This window comes from Pleurodeles waltl, chromosome 6, assembly GCF_031143425.1.
Source record: "Pleurodeles waltl isolate 20211129_DDA chromosome 6, aPleWal1.hap1.20221129, whole genome shotgun sequence".
NCBI lineage: Eukaryota > Metazoa > Chordata > Amphibia > Caudata > Salamandridae > Pleurodeles > Pleurodeles waltl.
The window spans coordinates 1,504,701,812-1,504,724,256 of record NC_090445.1 but is presented as its reverse complement, the minus strand read 5'-3'; the positions used below and the strand labels follow the sequence as shown (position 1 = coordinate 1,504,724,256).

Here is a 22,445-nt window from a genome sequence, read left to right as displayed (position 1 = left end):
GCCCGGTTTTGTCTCCATTCTATGGTCATTTGTGACTGTTGATTTTAACAGATAATTGAGGTACCTAAACTTAATGTACAGGTTAGTGCCACTGTACTGTCAAATATATATCTTTTACAAAGATGGTGGTTAGTGGAATATAATTCAATCTTGAATGGATGGCAAGTGGTGTATTTTTTCACACCTGGTTTCCACACTCTGGTCTGGACTATCGTGTTCCTCTATACCACCGCCTTCTTAGATCAGATGTGAGCCTTCATTACATGACGACTTACGCTCTTTCTTTCACATTCTTCTATGTTCCTGTTTTCCCTCTCGATTTTGCTTTGGGTTTGATTCCCTCTACAAAATAAGTATGGGATTTTTTTGCTCACTACAGAGAGCAATATGAATGTGACTCCTTTCATAGAAGTTGATATTGATTTTTTCTGGTTGGGTAAGAGCTGTCCTCTCTCATCTTCACCATTTTGGGGTCTAGCTATTTGGGAAAGATTGGTTATGGAATTGAATTTTGGTTATTCCTCTTTCTTTTCCGTAGGTGTCTACCAATATCTTGTCCTGATGATGACCCCAGATGATTTATCCTAACAAGAGGTCGGAACATCACCTTGTTTGTTTTGCCCATCCCTAATTTATATTGTGGGATACAGGACTCTTACCTTATACTAGTTTTGGGATTTTATCCCTCAATTCAGTAATCCGAGTAGGTGTGGGCATCTTGTGCATTGCAGACTTTGTCCATATTGTATATAATTATTTTGTGCCATGCTTCACTGATCATCACTTGTTCACTGCGCCGTCACTTGGTGCACCTTTTTACTTATTTTTTCTCCTTTCATTTTGTAATATATCGATTTTTTGCAATACGTTGTATGTCATTCTTTTCTTGAATGGTGTGAATTGACTTTGGTGTCAGATTAATTTTGTATCCATGTCTTGTTATTATTAGTTTTGTTCATTGATCCTTTCCCGGTGGAACATTTTATGTGAATGGGTGTAATTCCTTAGGCCTGCCAATAAGTCTTCAGCACAATGAAGGTTGATAATGCAAAACGTTAATGGCTGTAGGGAAAGGACAAATATATTTTGGTCCAAAAACAAAGAGAAGGAACAAATATTTAAGGAACATTCTAAAAAATCTCGAGTTGTTTGCTTGGCTTTAGCAACTGAGGAAGACCATTCTTAAGGTGTAGGTGCTGGTACACTGGGTGGGTCTTTCGTACTGGAGAACCATGAAATGACAGCATTGACTTGCTTCAGTGTGTGTGCATGTTCAATTTCAGTTAGTCAGGTGTTTAGACCTAGAACTATGATACCTAGCGATCATCATAATTACTTGGGACATCGACATAACTTCACTTTACAAAAATAACAGTGTAAAATATAATACAATTGGAACATAGGGAGACGTGATGTATTTTGCTCAACCTGGTTCACAGCGATTTTTACTGCTTTTCTTTGATCAAAACATTTGCACTTCTGCATGGACTGCAATCTAGCAATGTGCAGTATTTTTTTTAGTCCAAAAGAACATTTTATATTTCCATTCTTCACAAAAGATCATCTATCTAAACCTTTAAAGAACTGGGACAAATTAAGGTAAAAATATGAATTCATTCATAAACTGGATTAGAATGTATTTGCATTTGCATATTTGGTTTGTATGTGTACTTTTATTACACAGGCCCTGCCAACAGAAGTAGTATGTTGCTTTGCTAAAAAAAGGAATATTGTATTGTAGGAAAATTAAAGTAGGAGGAGAAAGAAGACTATGGGGGATTAAAAGATGTAAGAGGTTAGTTCTAGGCCAATTGCAAATGGCGAGAAGAATGAGCTAACAGAAAGGGTCTCCTGTACTCTGATGCAACAGAAGAGAAACACACCTAAAGAAGAAACAAGGGGCCAGATGTATCAAAGGTTTTTACCCATTCCGTGTCTATGGGAAAAAGTGTTCGTACGTACGGCCCAGGACTTCTTCTCCCCATGGTGCCTGCTAAACAAAGAAATCTAAATGTGTGCAAACGAGTAATTAGCAAATTTTAAGGATGCTTGGGAGCCACTATAGACTTTAATTGAAAAAATAATCTGAAGCTTCATGGTGAGAAAGAGTTATTCTTTCTCACCATGAAGCAGGATGTTATTAATTCTGTGATGCATCCTTTTAATTGAAACCTATAAAAAGAGGTTTGCAATAGGTATTGTTTCTTACTACAAGTATTACTTTTAATGGCACTGTGAGCACTCGGTATCAAGCCATTACAAATTATTACCGCTGTGAGCATATATGACTGAATCTTAACTGCAGTGAAAACCAAATACGAAAAATCTCGTTTTAAAGAGAAGTCAGGGTAGGGATGCTCACTCTACCATGCCATGCGGAGGACACATTCCACGCCAACATTATTCAGTCAACATAAAATGGCATGTGCGTCATATGGAGGGAATGTTTCAAAACCAAACGGAAAACACAATTTAAACATGACCTTTGCCAAAATAGGTCACAGCAAAAACAAAACGTTACCACACAAAAAAGGGCAAGCTTCAGAGTAGACAATATGCAAAATGCTGTATAGTTGCAAAAAGCAGAACTGGGGTGTGGCAGTTGGTGATGCACGGTAAAGGTTGCAGCTCACACGTGCAGAGGGATTATCGCAAATTTAGGGCATAATTTAAATTTCGGCGGACGGGTTACCCCATCACAACGGTGACAGATAGCCCGTCCGCCGAAATATAAATCCCATAGGATACAATGCGATTTATATTTCGGCGGACGGGCTACCCGTTACCGTTGTGATGGGGTAACCCGTCCACCGAAATTTAAATCGGGCCCTTAAGCTTCAAAACTATTTTAAAGTGACAGTAATTTTTATAAATTTATTCTAGTCCGCCCTACCAACCTAGGCATTTTCCATCCCGTCTGGATTAGAGACAGAAGGACGGAGTGCAGGCTTCAACTGGTTTATGTCTTTCACGGATTATTGTTTGAAAGAGAGATGGGTGTCATTTATACAATAATGATTACTTGCAATGTGGAAGCATGTTAGCAGGTTTCCTAATGGTTCCAGAAAGAGGTTGTAGAGTGTAGAATTTCATATGGAGGCTTGAGGTACCCGAAGTTGTTCTGGTGGCAGAGATGATCTGAAAAATCTGACTTTTCATGAAGTCTGGCAGAGAGACAATATATATGGCAACAAGTACTACAACAGGTTTCTCGGCTTGCTTTTATTAGGCCTGGGCGGAACTCGCGGAGTTAAACAAAAACTCAATGAGATCCAGCAGAGTTCTGCCAGCAGGGCGCTGCTTCTTTCTGCCACTTTAGTAAATTTTCTACTCAAGCTGCAGCGTTCTCAACACAAACGGTCGCGACCTGCTATGACCACCCACATTGAGAAATCTCAGCAGGAAGTGTTCTAGCACCTGAAAATTGTGCTAAAGAGTGCAAACTTTTGCTCGCCAACATAACATTGGTGATCTGCACACACGGAAAAACTCTGCCATCCGGTGGTTGGTGGAGCTTTGCCATAACTCCGTTTAGAGTGGGCAAAACTCTGCAAACTCTGACAGCGGAGTGACATTTTTCACCCACCCCTAGCCTTTGTCAAGACAACGAACACCTGAAAAGTTTCTGTGCCTTTGACACATGATCTGAAGCCTGAACTGTAGTATCTAAGAAGAGTGTGTTTCAAAATGAGTTTGTGGGTTCGTGGAGTTAGTTGTTGATAACAATTTCATTCATGCTACCAAGAAATGCCTGTTTAGGAAAATGGAGGCATTCATATTGAAGCTCGACTTTATGAAAGGGATTGACCTGGCCTGGCTTTAGTCAAGAAGGAAAAATACTTTAATTAAAGGAGGCATGCACAAGTTTGAAAGGTGTTAATGCAGTCAAAGCTGCATACTTCTTAGTGTGTATGGCTGGAATGTGTAATATGAGGGCTTTGAAGAGTTGGTGATTTGTTTGTTGTAGAGATACGAGTTGTAATTGAACGATTTTGAACAGCATTATGGCCCTCATTATGAGTTTGGAGGGCGGCAGAGGCCGCCTGCCAAACTCTTCCCACCTTCGGGTCGCCTGTGCGGCCTGAACCCTGCCGGCCCTATTAGGAGTTCACCGCAGGGCTGGCAGACGGAAACAGTGTTTCCGCCTGCCAGCCCTGCGGTGGACAGGGCCTTAACATTGACGCCGGCGCCAATGTGGCGGTGCGGCAGGTGCAGCAGCACCCTTCGCGCATTCCACTGCCTGTATTTCGGGCAGTGGAATGCGCAATGGGGCTGTGCATGGGGGGCCCTGCACTGCCCATGCCAAGCGCATGGGCAGTGCAGGGGCACCCAGGGGCCCCCAGCACCATATTCTGCCAGACTTTCCGAGGTGGTGCAAACCGCCATGGAAAGGCTGGTGGTATGGGGACTCATAATCCCCAGGGCGCTGGAGGATGAAAACTACCGGGACCGGAAGGCTGCTGGCTTGCTGCAGCCTGGCGGTGTCAGTGTCCTACCGTGGCGAATCCGCCACAGTCATAATATGGCAATCCCACTGCCAGCCTGTTGGCAGTGGAACCACCACTGCGAGTCTGGCGGTCATGCGACCGCCAGACCCATAATGAGGACCTATATGTCTGTGGATGAATGAGTAAAGAAATCCAGAGTGTTTGTGTTTCATTTAAAGTCATCACAAATCTGACAGATTGCAATTATAGCTGAAACCATTTACCTATAAGGAAATTATAGGAGTGAGGAAAATGTCAAGTATGGTTTATGTTTGTGTAGAGTTGACAGTGGTAAAAACAGCTTTGTGGTCAAAGAAGGCAATCTTTTTTGATTTCTCCACTGATTTGTTTTTGTAAGGAAAATTAAACCTTTGTGTGATTTACTTTGTGTCTTCAGTATTAGAAGAAAGTTATGACTTTGTGATTACTTCTGGTCTTTGCTGATCTTCTCAATAGCTGTTTGCAGAGACTGGGCGTTTTCCAGAGTCCAGGAGAATAGATATTGGTTGAGAGACTGGTTTTAGGGGAACTGAGATGTTATCTGTATTGAGTGTCTTCCTACTGTAAAACGAAAGACTCTGCGTTCTACAGTGAGACAGACTCTACAATCATGTCCTTCAGCTGGGAGGTTAAGCTTACAATAGAAATGCTATTTAACAGCATATGAAAGTTTTGATGTATTTTCTTTTCGTCATATGATGATGTATGGGGATTTAGCACCAAAGCAAATTGCAGCATAATCTGACTGCTTGTGATCCAGAGGCAAATAGTGAATTATTGGATGCAAATATCAAGTTAAGTGTGCTGCCATTATTGCATTTTAGAAAGAAACAACACTGCACCTATGATAACACTAGTCTGCTGTAAGCTGCCTGAATTGTGTATATAACAACAAACGTGGTTGTATGATTGTGCGTGTGCTTTTGGATAAAGACATAACCAGCGGGCATTAACATTTTGACGATGACAGTTGAAAGATGCTTTAGTTGGAAATAAGATGTTTAAGTCTTGAGTGAGTAGGAGGTTGGATTTCTCTTCAGGACAGGCTGATGCTGAATAAATAGTCTTTAAGGTGCACTGTAGCCAGGTATGGCATACAACCAGGGAAGAAGCTTGATGAAGAAGCTGGGTTAGGCTTGCTTGTGTGGGTCACTTTTTCTGATAAAGTTTCTTGTTGTGCCTTCATGATAGTTTTACCAGACTGATATTTGAACCAGTTATTGAATTAGTTATTTTTAGGAGTCCATGTTAAACAGAATACAGTAGTCTTAGGAATCAAGAATTAAACTGATCGAATGGCAGGGGCAAATAAGAGAGATTACAAATCAGTTAGAAAACATATGACATCCTCATATCAGAGCTGTGGATACCTGGATATTGGGGAAATCTGCATTAAAAGTAAAACATCAGACAGGTAAAGGCAGAAAGTTTCAGAAGAGCACATGGCTAAAAAATTCCCCCTGCTGAGTAAATATAAAATTACACTTTACAAGATGAGAGTAAACATCATAACATCAGATTTAGTACAATATTCACAGGTGTATAAAAAAGACACAGTATATTCAGAATATGATGGTTCAGAATTGTACAGAAGGGATCAGACTTAAGAAATCGTAGAGTAGTGACTGTAGTTTGTAATAGGTGTCATTACAGAAAGTACATACTGGATTTTGTTTAAAGATGTAGTACATTCACAGTCGTGCTGGCAAAAATTCATTAGTTGTGGAATGCATGTACAGTGGTGGGCGGTCTAGATATCTAGAAAGTATTACAAATAACTCTGCCCCTACTCACGTGGTTACAGAATTCGAATTGATAATCAGGAGAGGGAAGAGTTAATAAAATGTCTGGAGGAACAACGTCAAACAGAGATTCTCATTCTGGGTGGAGTAAGGGACAGCAGGCAAAGATCAATTGAGACAGAAAATGGAACCGGACGAGGGCAGCAGAGCCTTGGACTTTTTCATAGGAGTAAAGTGGCAAGACCACAAAACCAACAGATGAAAGATGTCGCACAGGCAGAATAGCATATCACTTCTCAGTGAATGGGTGAACACAAGTACAAGAGGCATTGTGACATTTGTGAGGCTTAGGGAAATCCAGAAGGACAGTGGTCAGATATGGTGCAGATTCAAAGGTGGGTGTGGGGGGTGGGGGGGACTGGGATGCAAACTCTCCCATCAAAATAGCAGCAGGGAATACATCAAGCCACGGGGAACCTGCCTCAGAGCATGGAAGCCACCATTGTTCAGCTACGTGCAGCCCCTAGGAATATTCTTAGTCATCACAAGTGGTCTACAGTAAACAGATGCAGTCGTGTGCATTTGCACCAAAGCAGATGACGACAATAAAGAGATCAGTCCCAGTGACTGAGAAAATACAAAACATATACAAATTATAAATGCCATATATTGATAAATATTTCTAATGGTACACTGCATAATGATGTAAAAACCGACTGCCACCATTTCATTTCTTTATCTTTGAAGTGGTTTCCACAAAGTGTGTGCTTCATAGATCTCTCCCTCTGCATCTCTGACTAATTTAAGCATGAGATGTGATCTAGTCGGAAAGTTGATGATTGCTGAGCCACAACTTGGCAAAATATTTTGTGATCCAGGGCAAAATATGTTATCACACTCTCCCTTTATTCTTTCTGACCTCATAACATGAGAACACAGAAACATTGTACTAACCGTAGTAATCGGCATTAAAAGATATTAACCTACAAGCATTTGCAATGCAATGGGTCTCGCGTTTACTCAAGGTAGCGCTATTAGCGTTGTAAATTCCTAACTGGACTTTTCTTGACAATCAAACTGAAAATAAAACGTAAAACCATTGACATAAGCGAGCCGATTCAAAGCGCCGCCATGAGCGCCAGGAGAGAGACAAGAAAGAAAAAGAAGTTCGCTCACAGTTAAAGTTATCGGCAAAATGCAATTATCCATGTAACCGGGTCGATGGCCAAGGCGGTAACAAAACCGCCCTAAGGAGGGACAAATGTAAAGCAGTTACCAACGAAAATGAAAGATTTTTGAAAGGCAAGCCCATTAACGAGTGATAGTGATGGGTGTGCGGTGGGTGTGGTTAAAAGCCCAGATACATACTGTAGGAGGCTGGCCTGGCTTGTAGTGGGTACCAAGGGGTACTTACACTCTGTACCAGGTCTAGTTATCCCTTATTAGTGTAGAAGAGGTGTTTCTAGCAGCTTAGGCTGATAGAAGGTAGCTATAGCAAGGCAGCTTAGGCTGAACTAGGAGACATGCAAAGCTCCTACTATACCACTGGTGTCATATGCACAATATCATAAGAAAACACAATACACAGATTTATACTAAAAATAAAGGTACTTTATTTTTATGACAATATGCCAAAAGTATCTCAGTGAGTACCCTCAGTATGAGGGTGCCAAATATACAAAAGATATATGTACACAATACCAAAAAGATGCAGTAATAGCAAAAGGAAGTAATGCAAGCAATGTAAAGTTACAGTAGATTGCAATAGGAGCACATAGGTATAGGGGCAACATAAACCATATACTCCAAAAGTGGAATGCGAACCACAAATGGACCCCAAACCTATGTGAGCTTGTAGAGGGTCGCTGGGACTGTAAGAAAACAGTGAGGGTTAGAAAAATAGCCCACCCCAAGAACCTGAAAAGTAGGTGTAAAGTGCACCTATAGCCCCCAGAGAGCACAGAAGTCGTGATAGGGGGTTTCTGCAAGGAAGACCAACACCAGCAAAGCAACAACAGTGGATTTCCGGACCTGAGTACCTGTGAAACAAGAGGACCAAGTCCAAGTGTCGCGACAATGTCGAGAGTGGGCAGATGCCAGCTGAGGGTGTAAAGAAGCTGCCACTGGATGGAAGAAGCTTTGGTTTCTGCAAGAACAAAGAGGACTAGGAACTTCCCCTTTGGAGGATGGATGTCCCACGTCGTGAAGAAGCTTGCAGAGGTGTTCCCACGCAGAAAGACCGCAAACAAGCCTTGCTAGCTGCAAGGGTCGCTGTTAGGGTTTTTGGATGCTGCTGTGGCCCAGGAGGGACCAGGATGTCGCCACTTGGATGAGGAGACAGAGGGGGCGCCCAGCAAGTCAGGGAGCCCTCACAGAAGCAGGCAGCACCCGCAGAAGTACCGGAACAGGCACTTAGAAGAGAAGTGAACCGGAGTCCACCCGAAGTCACAAAAGGGAGTCCCACGACGCCGGAGGACAACTCAGCAAGTTGTGCACTGCAGGTTAGAGTGTCGGGGACCCAGGCTTGGCTGTGCACAAAGGAAATCCTGGAAGAGTGCACGGAAGCCGGAGCAGCTGCAAATCACACGGTACCCAGCAATGCAGTCTAGCGTGGGGAGGCAAGGACTTACCTCCACCAAACTCGGACTGAAGAGTCACTGGACTGTGGGAGTCACTTGGACAGAGTTGCTGAGTTCCAGGGACCATGCTCGTCATGCTGAGAGGGGACCCAGAGGACAGGTGATGCAGTCTTTTGTTGCCTGCGGTTGCAGGGGGAAGATTCCGTCGACCCACGGGAGATTTATTCAGAGCTCCTGGTGCAAGAAGGAGGCAGGCTACCTCCAGAGCATGCACCACCAGGAAACAGTCAAGAAAGCCGGCAGGATGAAGCGATACAAGGTTGCAATAGTCGTCTTTGCTACTTTGTTGCGGTTTGCAGGCGTCCTGAGCAGTCAGCGGTCGATCCTTTGGCAGAAGGTGAAGAGAGAGATGCAGAGGAACTCTGATGAGCTCTTGCATTCGGTATCTAAAGAATTCCCCAAAGCAGAGACCCTAAATAGCCAGGAAAGGAGGTTTGGCTACCTAGGAAGGAGGATAGGCTAGCAACACAGGTAAGAGCCTATCAGAAGGAGTATCTGACGTCACCTGATGGCACTGGCCACTCAGAGCAGTCCAGTGTGCCAGCAACACCTCTGTTTCCAAGATGGCAGAGGTCTGGAGCACACTGGAGGAGCTCTGGGCACCTCCCCTGGGACGTGCAGGTCAGGGGAGTGGTCACTCCCCTTTCCTTTGTCCAGTTTCGCACCAGAGCAGGGCTGGGGGATCCCTGAACCGGTGTAGACTGGCTTATGCACCATCTGTGCCCATCAAAGCATTTCCAGAGGCTGGGGGAGGCTATTCCTCCCCAGCCCATTTCCAGAGGCTGGGGGAGGCTACTCCTCCCCAGCCCCGACACCTCTTTCCAAAGGGAGAGGGTGTAACATCCTCTCTCTGAGGAAGTTCTTTGTTCTGCCTTCCTGAGCCAGGCCTGGCTGGACCCCAGGAGGGCAGAAACCTGTCTGAGGGGTTGGCAGCAGCAGCAGCTGCAGTGAAACCCTGGGAAAGGCAGTTTGGCAGTACCCGGGTCTGTGCTAGAGACTCAGGGGATCATGGAATTGTCTCCCCAATGCCAGAATGGCATTGGGGTGACAATTCCATGATCTTAGACATGTTACATGGCCATGTTCGGAGTTACCATTGTGACGCTATACATAGGTAGTGACCTATGTGTAGTGCACACGTGTAATGGTGTCCCCGCACTCACAAAGTCCGGGGAATTTCCCCGGAACGATGTGGGGGCACCTTGGCTAGTGCCAGGGTGCCCACACACTAAGTAACTTAGCACCCAACCTTCACCAGGTGAAGGTTAGACATATAGGTGACTTATAAGTTACTTAAGTGCAGTGGTAAATGGCTGTGAAATAACGTGGACGTTATTTCACTCACGCTGCAGTGGCAGGCCTGTGTAAGAATTGTCAGAGCTCCCTATGGGTGGCAAAAGAAATGCTGCAGCCCATAGGGATCTCCTGGAACCCCAATACCCTAGGTACCTCAGTACCATATACTAGGGAATTATAAGGGTTTTCCAGTATGCCAATGTGAATTGGTAAAATTGGTCACTAGCCTGTTAGTGACAATTTAGAAAGCAGAGAGAGCATAACCACTGAGGTTCTGGTTAGCAGAGCCTCAGTGAGACAGTTAGTCATCACACAGGGAACACATACAGGGCACACTTATGAGCACTGGGGCCCTGGCTGGCAGGGTCCCAGTGACACATACACTAAAACAACATATATACAGCGAAATATGGGGGTAACATGCCAGGCAAGACAGTACTTTCCTACACATACCAACACATCGGAAAAGCAGGCTGCTATGCTCAATCTAAAAATGATCACTTCCTCTGCAACAATCGTTAAAACAAACCTGAAATTCATTTGTCCTTCTCCATGTTTCTTATTGTCATGAAAGGATCCTTGATATGTTTGCCCATTACAGTCCACAAGAATGCCATAACCTAAAATAAAAGACAACACAAGCCTTATGGTATGCTCTTTGAATTTGTACGTCCCATTAAGCCATCCAATCAACATGGTATGGTATTTACCCTTGACCAATGCCATGACAGTACTAATTTAACAAAGTTAAAAAAAAATTCCAGTGTTTTTTATGGTTGCCAGCTGCTCAGACATGCACAACCACAGTTTTGAGTAAATACAAGTTATTTGGCATCATCACATTAAAAAAATCACATTGAGAGTAAAAAAACTGCGCATGAAAAAGGGGTGGATTTTGACTTACACACCTTCTCTCATGCCACAGCTGAACTCTCCTTCATATCTTGCGCCATCCTTGTATTGCATGACACCAGTCCCGTGAAGTTCCCCACAGCTGAACTGTCCCGAATAGGTATTTCCTAGAAGGAAAGAAATTAGAAAGGTCATAGCTATACAAACTGAACGGACTTTGGGCAACAGGCTTTCAATGGTCTATCTGACCACTCACTGCCCACACTGAGCTACAGATAGTAATTATGTACCTCCAGTAAAGTATTTGATATAGGGAGAACTCTGAATACATACTCCAGCGAGACCAATGAAATTCTCATTTTTAGCTAATAAAAACTATAAAACTGCAAAAAAAAGTTTTATGTGCTTTCTTAAACGAAACTCTGGCGAAACATAATCACATGAAACGAGATATGTGCACGAGTGAGTGTGCCAAAAGTGAGTTGGGATATTAGAATACTGCTATACCGAACTAAGTGATAAGTCCCATGAACAGTCTCAATGAACATTTAAACTTTGGACATTACTAGATAAATAAAATAATGCACATAAAAAAAAAATGTTTTGCAGCATTTTAACAGCTGAGTTCAGTCATTTTTTACATCTGAGGAGCTGGTTGCAATTACCGTTCTTGAATAGAGACCAAGTAATACAAAGAGTATGTTTTTTACAAGCACAAGATCTGTGGTGCATAAATTGGCAAGTTGTGCGATTTCATAAGGCCGTGTAATAGGGCCCCAAGAAACCCCGCAGGGATAATTAAAAGTGATAATGAGAGTAGCAAATGACTTTGCGACTTGTGTCAACACTGTGATTCACTGCGAATCACAATAAAAAATGGGGTGTCTCCCTTTCTTGTGACTCACAAGGAAATGTATCAATGGTTTGCAATCATAACCCATTGTAAAGTTACAGGCTGCTGAGAGCAGGGCAGCTTCCACTATGCAAACGGTAACTGCAGACACTGAAGGGAGTAGATGGCAATGCCCCAGACCCCTTGACGTCACTTCACACTGAGCAATATTTGTCAGCATTGCAGCCCCTGTCACTACAGCACTTTGCTGGAGCACATGCATAGACTGAGGCCGGCTGCCCCTTTCATGCATCAATCTTTGTATTCAAAGGCATTAAGATTGGCAATTCTGCCACATGAATATATTTGGCCTAATTTCTGTGAATCCTTGCAAATGGTCCCTTCACGCTGTGTCAGATTAAGACTTCTAACACAGCCAAAAAAATTGGACAAATGAAGGGTCTAAAATGTGGCTCTTTCTTTCAGACATGGGGCCTCGGGTCAACGACCTGAATCTTTTCCATTGATTGGTGTAAAAGGCTGTTTTGTGAAACTACCAATTTCTTACCATAGCAGCACACTGAATGGTCTCGGTGCTTGTCAACTATTTTTTAGAAATTTGTATCCGTTCCTGATGTCTGAATAATTGTCATCAAGGCTTACAGACCCCCACTCACTTGCAATACATTTGAAAATGGCAATTTTCTGTCTAGTGTAGGTTTGAAAAAAAGTGTAAACGTAGAACATAGAATCCAAACTTATGCTTATCCTGCGAAGCATTTTTGAGCAAGCGAGGCAATAATCCCTCCTGGAGAGCTAACTCACTTATAAGTATTCAACAGTCAATTTATGCTCAATATCAGGGCATGGTAAATCTCAAAGAGAAAAGGAGCACAATGCAAAATTTTAGATAACCATCAACCTAAAAGACATTCTCCCCAAAACATTTTAATATATTTGGGGCCAGATGTAGCAAAAATTTGCGAGTCGCAAATGGCCCAAATCGCAATTTGCGACCCCGCAAAATCGGAAATAGGATGCAAAATTCCCATTTCCGTAGTGCAAATTGCGATGCAAGCCATTACTGATTCGCAAAAATTGCGACCTGATTTTGCGACCCGCAAATAGGAAGACGCAATTTGCGAGTCGCAAACCATATGAAAAAGCCACTCGCAAATAGCGACTAGCCGCAAAAAGCCCATTTTGCACCACCAAATTACCACTAAGTCAGAGCAGGTGGTAACCAGAACCAAAGTATAAAAGGAGACCCAGAAGGCACCTGGGTTACTCAAAATGGCTGAAATATATGTGATAGCAAGGAGGAGGAGAGTCCACGCCGCACAGCAGAGGAGAAGGAGAAGCCAGAGACAAGAGAGGATATACAGAACCAGGCAGACACTTTTCCAACAAACTGAGGAGGAGATTTATGACAAATACAGACTCAACAGTGCAGCAATTTTAGAATTAATTGATCTACTCAATCCGCAGCTTCAACGACAGACTGTGCGCGGCAGCGCCATCCCCACACATGTGCAAGTGCTATGCTCACTGCACCTCTTGGCCTTGGGTAGCTATCAGGGGTTCATTGCTGTGGCAGGTGGGGTATCCCAAAGTGCACTCTCACGTTTCTTCAGATGTTTCCTAGATGCCATACTCACACACATGTCCAGATACATATACCTACCCAGGAATGAGGCAGAAATGAACAGCACCAAGTTGGAATTCTACAGAATTGCCAAATTCCCACATGCAATTGGGTGTGTAGACGGGACACATATACAAATATGCCCTCCTGCAAATCTGGAATATCTGTTCCGCAATCGGAAGTGTACCCACTCACTGAACATCCAGGTGGTATGTGACACCCATTATGTCATCATTGACATGGTAGCCAAATTTCCAGGGAGTACACATGACTCTTACGTTTTCAGGCACAGTGGGATACACCAACGCCTAGAACGTGGGGAGTTTGGAGACGTATATCTATTAGGTATTGCTGAAGACACCCTGAAGCCATACACACAGGTCACTGTAGAAACCATCCATGCCCTGCTAACATTGTTAATTTTTGCCAAACAGGTGACAGTGCATATGCGTTACGACCATGGATACTTACCCCGTACCTAACACCCAGCAATGAGAATGAGAGGCGATATAACAGTGCACATTGGCAGACCAGAAATGTCATAGAGAGGACCTTTGGACTGTTAAAGGCAAGATTCCAATGCCTCCACAGAAGTGGAGGTGCGCTCCAGTATGCCCCAATAACAGCATTCAAGATTGTTGGCGCATGCTCAATACTACACAACATTGCCACCAGACGTGGGCTATATCTCACCCCTGCAGACCCAGATTCGGAGGATGACGAGCATGAGCTACCACATCGCCAGCCGGGGGATAGAAGCATTGCAAATCAAGGCAGACAGAGACGGAACCACATAGCAAACCAATACTTTGGAAGGTATGTGGCAACAGACACCACACTCACCAGTGTCACACACTAAGAGCCCAGTTGTGTAGTGGATCAAACAAAACATTTTAATAAGTGAACCTAATAACTAAAGAACAGAACTGTTGGTAAGGGGCTGCACATGTCCACCCTTAAGGAGGACACATTAACTGCATGTGCCTCATGAGTCCTGCAGTGTTTGTACCTAACACCTCCTCCTGGTTCGCCCAGCATGGCTCGTACCAGGTGGGTCAGCAGACCCATGACGTTCACTGCCACTCCGCAGTACACGTGTGTCTGTGGCAGATGCACTGCTGATAGTGGACCCCTCCTCACTGTCCTGAGGGGTCTCACCCGTGCCCATTGCCACCTGCCTGGCCTCCAACATGTCCACGGCGTGGCTAATGCGGCCCAGTCCCCGCGCCACATCCCCTGCAAAGTGGCCCAGTTCCACCTGCAGGCTCACGGTCCGTCGTGACAGGCCTGTGGTGTTCAATGCAAGACGGACAATGGACACTGCCATGCGGTCAAATCTCTGAACTAGTTGGCGCTCACGGCGCCTTGCACTTTGTCTCTCAGCCACCAGTTCCGTCACCAGTTGGCCGATTGATTGTGTAAGGTCCCGGACATAGTCATTCAGTCTTGTGAACTGTGTGTTCACTTCAGCCAGGCCATGTGTGAAATTGTTTTCCATCCTCTGCATTGCCCCTGAGATAATCCTCAATTGCCTTGTTTGCAGGCGCTGACCAGATAGGAGGGATGCCTCAACTGCAGACATGGATGCCTCCCCTATAGCCTCCTGGGCCACCACCTGGACCTGGACTCTGCGTCTGTGACGCAGTGGTGCTCTGGCTCTTGCTTTCTCACAGTGTGGCTGGGAGCAGGTGTCGTGTCTCCTTCCTCCATGTCCAGTTCTTCATCTGGAAGGGACTGTGGTGGTGTTGTGCTGGGCCCTGTATTGGCTGCTGCAGCCTCCTGCCCTGCCTGTGGCCTGCTGTCTTCACCCTGGATGGTGTGGCTGGTGGAGGTGTCTTGTGGGAGACCTGTGGGACATAGGGAACACACTGTCCGTCTCTAACATCTGTTGCATGCCTCATAATAAACATTTGCCTATATGCTGCCTACTGTACTACATTGCCCATAATGCACCATTCTGGTGGTTGCTAGTCTGGAATGGAGCTAGTCTGGTTGTGCATGCTGCTGTGTACTGGTTGAGTGTGGGTATAGCATTTATAGGTGTACATGCATGTTACAAGGTACTCACTTTTGGATGTCCCTTGCGCTGACGTGTCCAGTGCTCCCATTCCTGACACTGCCTCAGGCTCCAGTGTCTGCTCCACCAATTCCTCCATGGCTGTGGGTGGTGGGATGGTGGATGGGCCTCCTCCTGTGCCCCTCATCTCCCTGAGGCGCTCTGCCACCCTCTCCTTTGTCCTGGAGCACAGGTCGTACCACAGTTTTTTAATTTCTTCAATGCTTTTGTGGCTCACCCCAATGGCATTGATCCTCTCCTGGATTTCCTGCCAGATCCTCCTCTTATCAGTGTCTGGGACACTCAGGGCTGCCTTTCCAAAAAGCTGGTCATGGTGCTGGCAGCATTCTTCTGTCAGCACCTCAAGTTCCTCCTCAGAGAATTTTAATTTCCTTCCTGCACTGCCTGTGTCTTCCATGGTAGCAGCTGTTCCTCCAGGTAGTTGCTCAGCAGTTTGAAAAGGGTGTGGTCCTCCTTCCTCCCAGGTGTATTTGATGTCTTCCTGGCTCTGATGTCATCAGCAAGAGCCAGGAAGTGTTTTTCGAACTGTTTTGCTGCACCTGCATGCAATTTGCGACACCCGACTCGCAAATTGCGACCTCGCTAAAAAGCGACCTCGCTAACAGCGGACTCACAATCTGCGGTGCGACATTATTTGCGAGTCGCAAATTGATGTCGCTTTTTTTTGTTGGATCCCATTTTGCGAGTCGCAATGACTCGCAATTTCCGACTCGCAAATTCTTACCTTTCTACATCTGGCCCTTGATGTTTAAGTCAGACTCACACCAGCAGATAGTTTATTTATGAGTACAAAATCACTTTTCAAATTCAGAAAAGTTGGTTTTGAACTTCTAAATAGGAGTACTCATAGAGAGGTTTCTTTATGAATAAATCTACACCAGTGGGCAAGAGTGATGCCCTGGAAGTTTGTACACATTAACTTACACATCTGTCAGTATTCACAAACCATTTTCCGATCCCTTCCTACCATGGAAATGGCCAAAGACTTACTCCTGCTGGTGAGGGTCTAAAGGAAGGGATCTACCTACAAGAAAAAATATTGTACCCATGCAACAGTACTTGTTCAGTTGTCCGAATTGAGGTTGTGAAAATTCACAAACATTTTCCAGAATTATAGCTGAAAGCTGTGACAGGCTTTGTGAACTCATAGAATTAATAATTCCACCCTGATAAAAAGTAATTGGACTGCGTGTTTAGATTTACTTACAACTTTCAGAACAAACTTTTGAGTATCTGCAAACCTCACTTGGGTAGAAGTAAAAGTTGAGGGACAGCCGTGATAAAGAAGGCTTGACAACACTAAGGCTCTCATTATGACCTGTGGAGGTGGCGGTCTCACTGCTGTGGGCCCGGTGGTGCAGACCGCCATATCAGGAGCAAGACGGTGTGGCCGACGGCAAACAGTCACATTACATCACACCTCTGGCCATATTACGAGGGTGCTTACCGCCAGGGTTTTCACAGTGGTCGGCTTGGCACGAAAACCCTGGCAATAACGCACCCAGCATCAGAAATAATCATTCCTTTCGCCCCTACACGCACCCCCACACCTCCACACACCCATAACGACACTCACACATGCACGCACACCCCACACATATGCACATCATGCACACACCTGCCCCCATTGCCGTTGACCCACCTACAGCCCACATCGAGGGGGGAGATGTCAGCGGTGACGTCCGCCGCATTTCAGACCATCACCGCCGGCAATGACTGTCATGGGCCCCGGTCCCCCATTGACAGCATCGTATTCCCATTGGATGGTGCACAGCAGTGTGAACCGCCAAGGGTTCACCGTCACGCAGTTACCGCTGTGCTGATATGTGGTATGTAATATGGCACGCAGAGTCTTCACGTTGTGGCGGTGCAGGTGGTGGGACCACCTCTCTATCGTCGTCAGTCGGCGTGGCGGTGGCCGTAATGTGACGATATATCTCGGCGGACTCCTGTGTGTGCCTCGTAATACAGCGATCAGGAGACCGGCGTCCCTGGTGGTATTTCAGTGGCCGCGAGTGCAGCAGTCTTGCCGAAATACCACCAATGTCGTATTAAGGGCCTAATTTTTGTGGTTTTTGAACAGTGAACATGATTTTTCCAAGTTTTACACTGCATATTTATAGCATGGGAATCAACTTCCTTAAGACACAGAACAGGTTTGGCACAGAGAACCGCAGCAGTGCAAGCTTCCTTCATACACAGGGCCAGCTTCTCTCACATCACAGTCAGAACCAACATGTTTTCCTAGTCCTCGGTGAGGGGAAGTGTTTTGGAGCAGTACTGCAGATTTTGGAGAACACAACATATCTAGGAATATTGAACCAGCACAGAAGAGCAAATGAAGGTGTTTGTCTACAGAGTAAGAAATGAAACCATACCATTCTGTATCTGCATTTTAAAGCAGAGAACACCAGTATTTGAGCAGCAGACAAGTAAAAAAACACGCTTTGTATATTTGTATATATTAGTCAGTCGGTAATTCCAAATGCTGCGCTATGAGAGAAGCAGGCTTCACAATTGTGAAAAATGACTTTGGGTGTTTTTCACTACCAGGATATGTAAAACTAACAGGTACATGCCCTGCCTTTTACTTACATAGCACCCTGCCCTATGAGATACCTAGGGCCTGCCTTAGGGGTGTCTTATATGTGATAAAAGAGGAGTTTACGACTTAACAAGTAGTAGTAAATGCCAAGTCAAAGTGGCAGGGAAACTGCACACACAGGCCTTGCAGTGGCAGGCCTGAGACAATGATAAAGAGCTACTTGTATGGGTGGCACAATCAGTGCTGCAGGCCTAGTAGTAGTAGTAGAAAGTAGTAGCATTTAATTTACAGGCACTGGGTACCTCTAATGCACCTTACTAGGTACTTATAGATAAATTAAATATGGCAATTGGTTAGGAGCCAATGTTACCATGTTTAGGGGAGAGACGACAAGTACTTTAGCACTGGTCAGCAGTGGTAAAGTGTGCAGAGTCCTAAAACCAGCAAAAACCAGATGTAGGCAAAAAGTAGGGAGAAGACTATCCTAAAGCTGTCAGGTCGAACACTGGGATAATTTGTGGGGCCCCGTCCATGTCCTCCCCCCCTCAAAACCATACTTATGAGAATCCAGGATGTCTCCAGTAACCAATGCTACCTATTAGTAGGACCAAGTTTAGGAGCCTCATCGTTAGTAAACAGGCAGCCTTACTTTAAAATCTATATATTACACAAGGCCCTGAAAAAGCAAATAACCTGGGACATTATGCACCCTCTGCCCTCTACATAGGGTGGCCCTGTCAACTATTGCTGGGATCTCAGACGGTCTAAAATCAGGTGATAGTAGTCCAGCTACTCGTGCTGGCATGCATCAACTTGTGAGCTCTGCTAGCAAAGGTATTATTAAGTACTTTGAGTTTATGTGTGTAAAGGCACATCATGGATTTCATATAAAGTGCTGAATTCCACTTTCAAAGATGTCTGCCCTTAAAATGCATGTACTGTGCCAAACGTTATGACCACATGCTGTGTTATGAGAGAACACCCCGTTCTATATGTTCAGTGCTTAAACAGGCATTGGTTTCCTCATTCACCAGGCCTCTTCCAACACACAAGACACCACGAACCAGTGTGTGTGTCAAACCCCTCTAAAAACACTCCTCCACCAACCACCAATGCAACTCATACAGTTCCCCTCATATGCCAACTCCTGGTGAGTGGTCCTCTCTCTCACAATACATAACTCTGTGTACTTTCAACAGGCTTTGTTAGCCAGCAGCAGGGCTGATTTAAAATCATTTCTGGGGGGATGGGGATGTGCATCGCTTATGGATGGTCTGAATGTACTACAAAATTCCCGCACTGAAAGTACTACAAAATACCAGCACTTGGAGTGTCTAGGGTGCGAGCAATAGTATCAGCAAGATGGACACTAGTTCTCCTTTGCTGCACAGTGCAAACATCTGACAGTGGTCTTGCATCAGTGCAGATTTCATCTGCAATAGCCTGTTAAGAGCTAACATGTTTAAACATGCAAAAACTCACTAACTTGGTCTGTTACACAGGTTGCTCCCCAAGATGAGTGTTTATGTTTCAGTAAATAGTATTTCTTGTTTGCCTCACTAGACGTTTTTAGCAACTGGCAAAGTTGTAGAGCAGGTTAACAGTCACTAAAAGGATATAGAAATGCCAGCCTTGTAGATCACTTTGGGGGCTAAGCACTTGAAAGGAAAGAAAAAAGAAGTACTTTCTACTATTAAAGTTAATGCCCATTTCATAACACAAGTTACATGGTGAAAGTATTAATTAAAAGAAGCAAGGTTCCAGCAGAACCACATACCTGACATCATGACATTCATTTCAGACATCAGACTTCAAATAATATAAATATTTTTTTTTTCACTGAAAAAATAAAGGATACAGGGTTGTTATAGTTAGAGTTATTTCAAATAACTCGTAAACTAAGGTAACTTTAACTCACACTCCTTCCATGCACAATTGTTTCTTTATTAATTTGACTGCTAATGCTTTATTTGTATTTTTAATAATGTTAAATAAGTTGTCATGAGTGCTACAAAATCTGGGGTATTTATTTGTGCATGGCAAGTGTGTGAGTTATAGTTACCTTAGGGCGTGAGATATAGTTACTTGGCCTGTGGCCAGGCCCTGCAACCAATCCCCTATAACCACCCAACCCCACCCACAGTCTTCAACCGTGCGTAGCCGGTGTTGGCGGCAGCACCTGTCACTCTGGTTGTGAGAATAGGTGTGAGAGAGTGTATCTAGGTGTGAGAGAGTGTATCTGGGTGTGAGACTGGGTGTGACAGTGTATGCGTGGGTGTGAGAGGGTTTATGTGGGTTTGAGAGTGGGTGTCAAAGTTCATGCCTGGGTGTGAGAGGAAGTCTCTGGGTGTGAGAGTGGGTGTGAGAGTGTCTGTGAGTAGGTGTGTGAGTGGGTCTGTGGGTGTATAAGTATCTAAGTGGGTGTGAGTGGCTGTGTGAGTGTATGAGTAGGTTTGTTAGTGGGTACATGAGTCACTGAGTGCATCTGTGAGTGAGTGCATGAGTTTCTGAGTGTGTCTGTGAGTGAATCCATGAGTCTCTGAGTGTGTCTGTAAGTGAGTGCAGGAGTTTCTGAGTGGGTCTTTGAGTGAGTGCATGAGTCTCTGAGTGGAGTGTGAGTGTCTGTATGGGTGGGTCAGTAGCTGCGTGAGTGCCTCGGCCACAAAGGAATAGCACCTTCCCATTTATCCAACAAGAGTCCACAGATTTGCACAAAATGTCTACCCAACTGAAGTACTTTCTACTGGTTAGTTAGTAAGTATTACCTAGTTGGGTAAATGTCCAGTGTATATTCTACTCTACAGCTGCGTAATAGTCCATGAGGAAATGTCTCCAAGTGACCTTATATGCATTTAGCAATGTGATTGTTCCTCATGCGTCTTTCTCCAGAATTCTGTGATAACATGAATTCTGCTATAGAGAGGCCAATGAGACTACAAAGAGGTAAATCTCCACCACACCAGGGTCCTTACTCTTATCTATATGACATAAGTGCTTCTTTGTTTTGTGGAGAAGTCCTCATATTCCTCGGCCTCAAGAAAACACCACCAAAAAATAAGTGGAAAACGCACTGGGGGCCTCTTGGTAAGCTGTACATCATCCTGGTAAAAGGCAGGAAGACCTTTGCATACTTCTAAGGTGGACAGTGCAGTACTAAGTGAATTGAGCTTTCAGGTGATTTGCATTTTTGCATGCTTGTAGGGATTTAAAAGGACTGTGCAGCCCCCACCCTCCCTGGGCCAATTTTGGCCCTGGTGACCCCATCCCCTAGGGCCTGACCTTCTTTTAATAGGGGACAGGGCTGCTCACCCCCCTCCCCAGGCCGATTTCAGCCCCAGGGACCCTATATCCCGGGCCCAGCTTTCACTATATAGAGGAGGGGGTTGCACAGCCCCCTCACTGGGCTGATTTGTTCCCCGGGACCCCATCTCCCAGGGCGCGGCCATCTCTCCTGGGTGCCCCCTGGACCTTGAGGGAAGCCTCATGACCCCTGAGGTCCCCGTCTCCTGCGAGAGCTGGCACTGCTTTTTCACACAGGGAGCTGCTAAACATGTAGCTTCCTGTGTGAAAGAGAAATAGTTTTATCTCTTTCCCTGCCCGCATCTATGGGGGCAAAAAAAGAGATGAAACCTCTGCTTCCAAGGGGGACAGCACTTTGACAGCTCTCACCTGCTGGAAGCAGAGTGTTTGCTTTGACTTGGCAGGAGCTGGGGGTGGGCACAGCAACTGAACCCACTGAAGTATAAGCTTAGAAGATTTTGTCAAGATTGATCAAGTGGTGCCAAAGTTATTGTCAAAACAAAAAATGCTTCTATCTAACTAGAACTAGGACCAGTAGGTAGGTAGGTATGTATGTATACATATCTATATATACATATATATTTGTGTATACATATCTATATATACACACACACACATATATATATATATATATATATATATATATATATATATATATATATATATATATATACATACATATACATACATACATACACATACACATATATGTATATTAAAAACCAAGTGGCAGTCGCCACTTGGTGGTTATAGTTAGGACCTAGTTTCTATAGAAAAAGCATTTTTGTTTTTACTTGCATATATCTTTGGCGTGGGGAGACAAATCTTCACCAAATTTTCCCATAAATACAACACTCATGTCAGCTGCTGTCTGGAACATTTCACAGTGATCTGTCAAGCGGAGCCAAAAAAAAAGGGGGTGTCCCAAACGTGTTTTCTCCATGTTAATTTCTATGGGGATTTTGAACAGGAACAGCAGCCAAACCACTGGACGGATTTAAACCAAATATTGCAGAAAGCTAGCTCTTGG

General features: G+C 44.6%; 1 protein-coding gene across 2 annotated transcripts in view; it reads right to left on the bottom strand.

Moving 5' to 3' along the window:
• The window catches only part of MORN1 (MORN repeat containing 1), a 980,804-nt gene that overhangs the window by 897,804 nt on the left and 60,555 nt on the right, over positions 1 to 22,445 (bottom strand). For both annotated transcript variants that reach the window (XM_069240989.1, XM_069240990.1), the window contains exons 4-5: positions 11,073 to 11,183; positions 10,694 to 10,784 (exon numbers count right to left, since the gene is read on the bottom strand). In XM_069240989.1, coding sequence (XP_069097090.1) covers positions 10,694 to 10,784; positions 11,073 to 11,183 — 202 coding nt within the window. The remainder of the gene's footprint in view (positions 1 to 10,693; positions 10,785 to 11,072; positions 11,184 to 22,445) is intronic.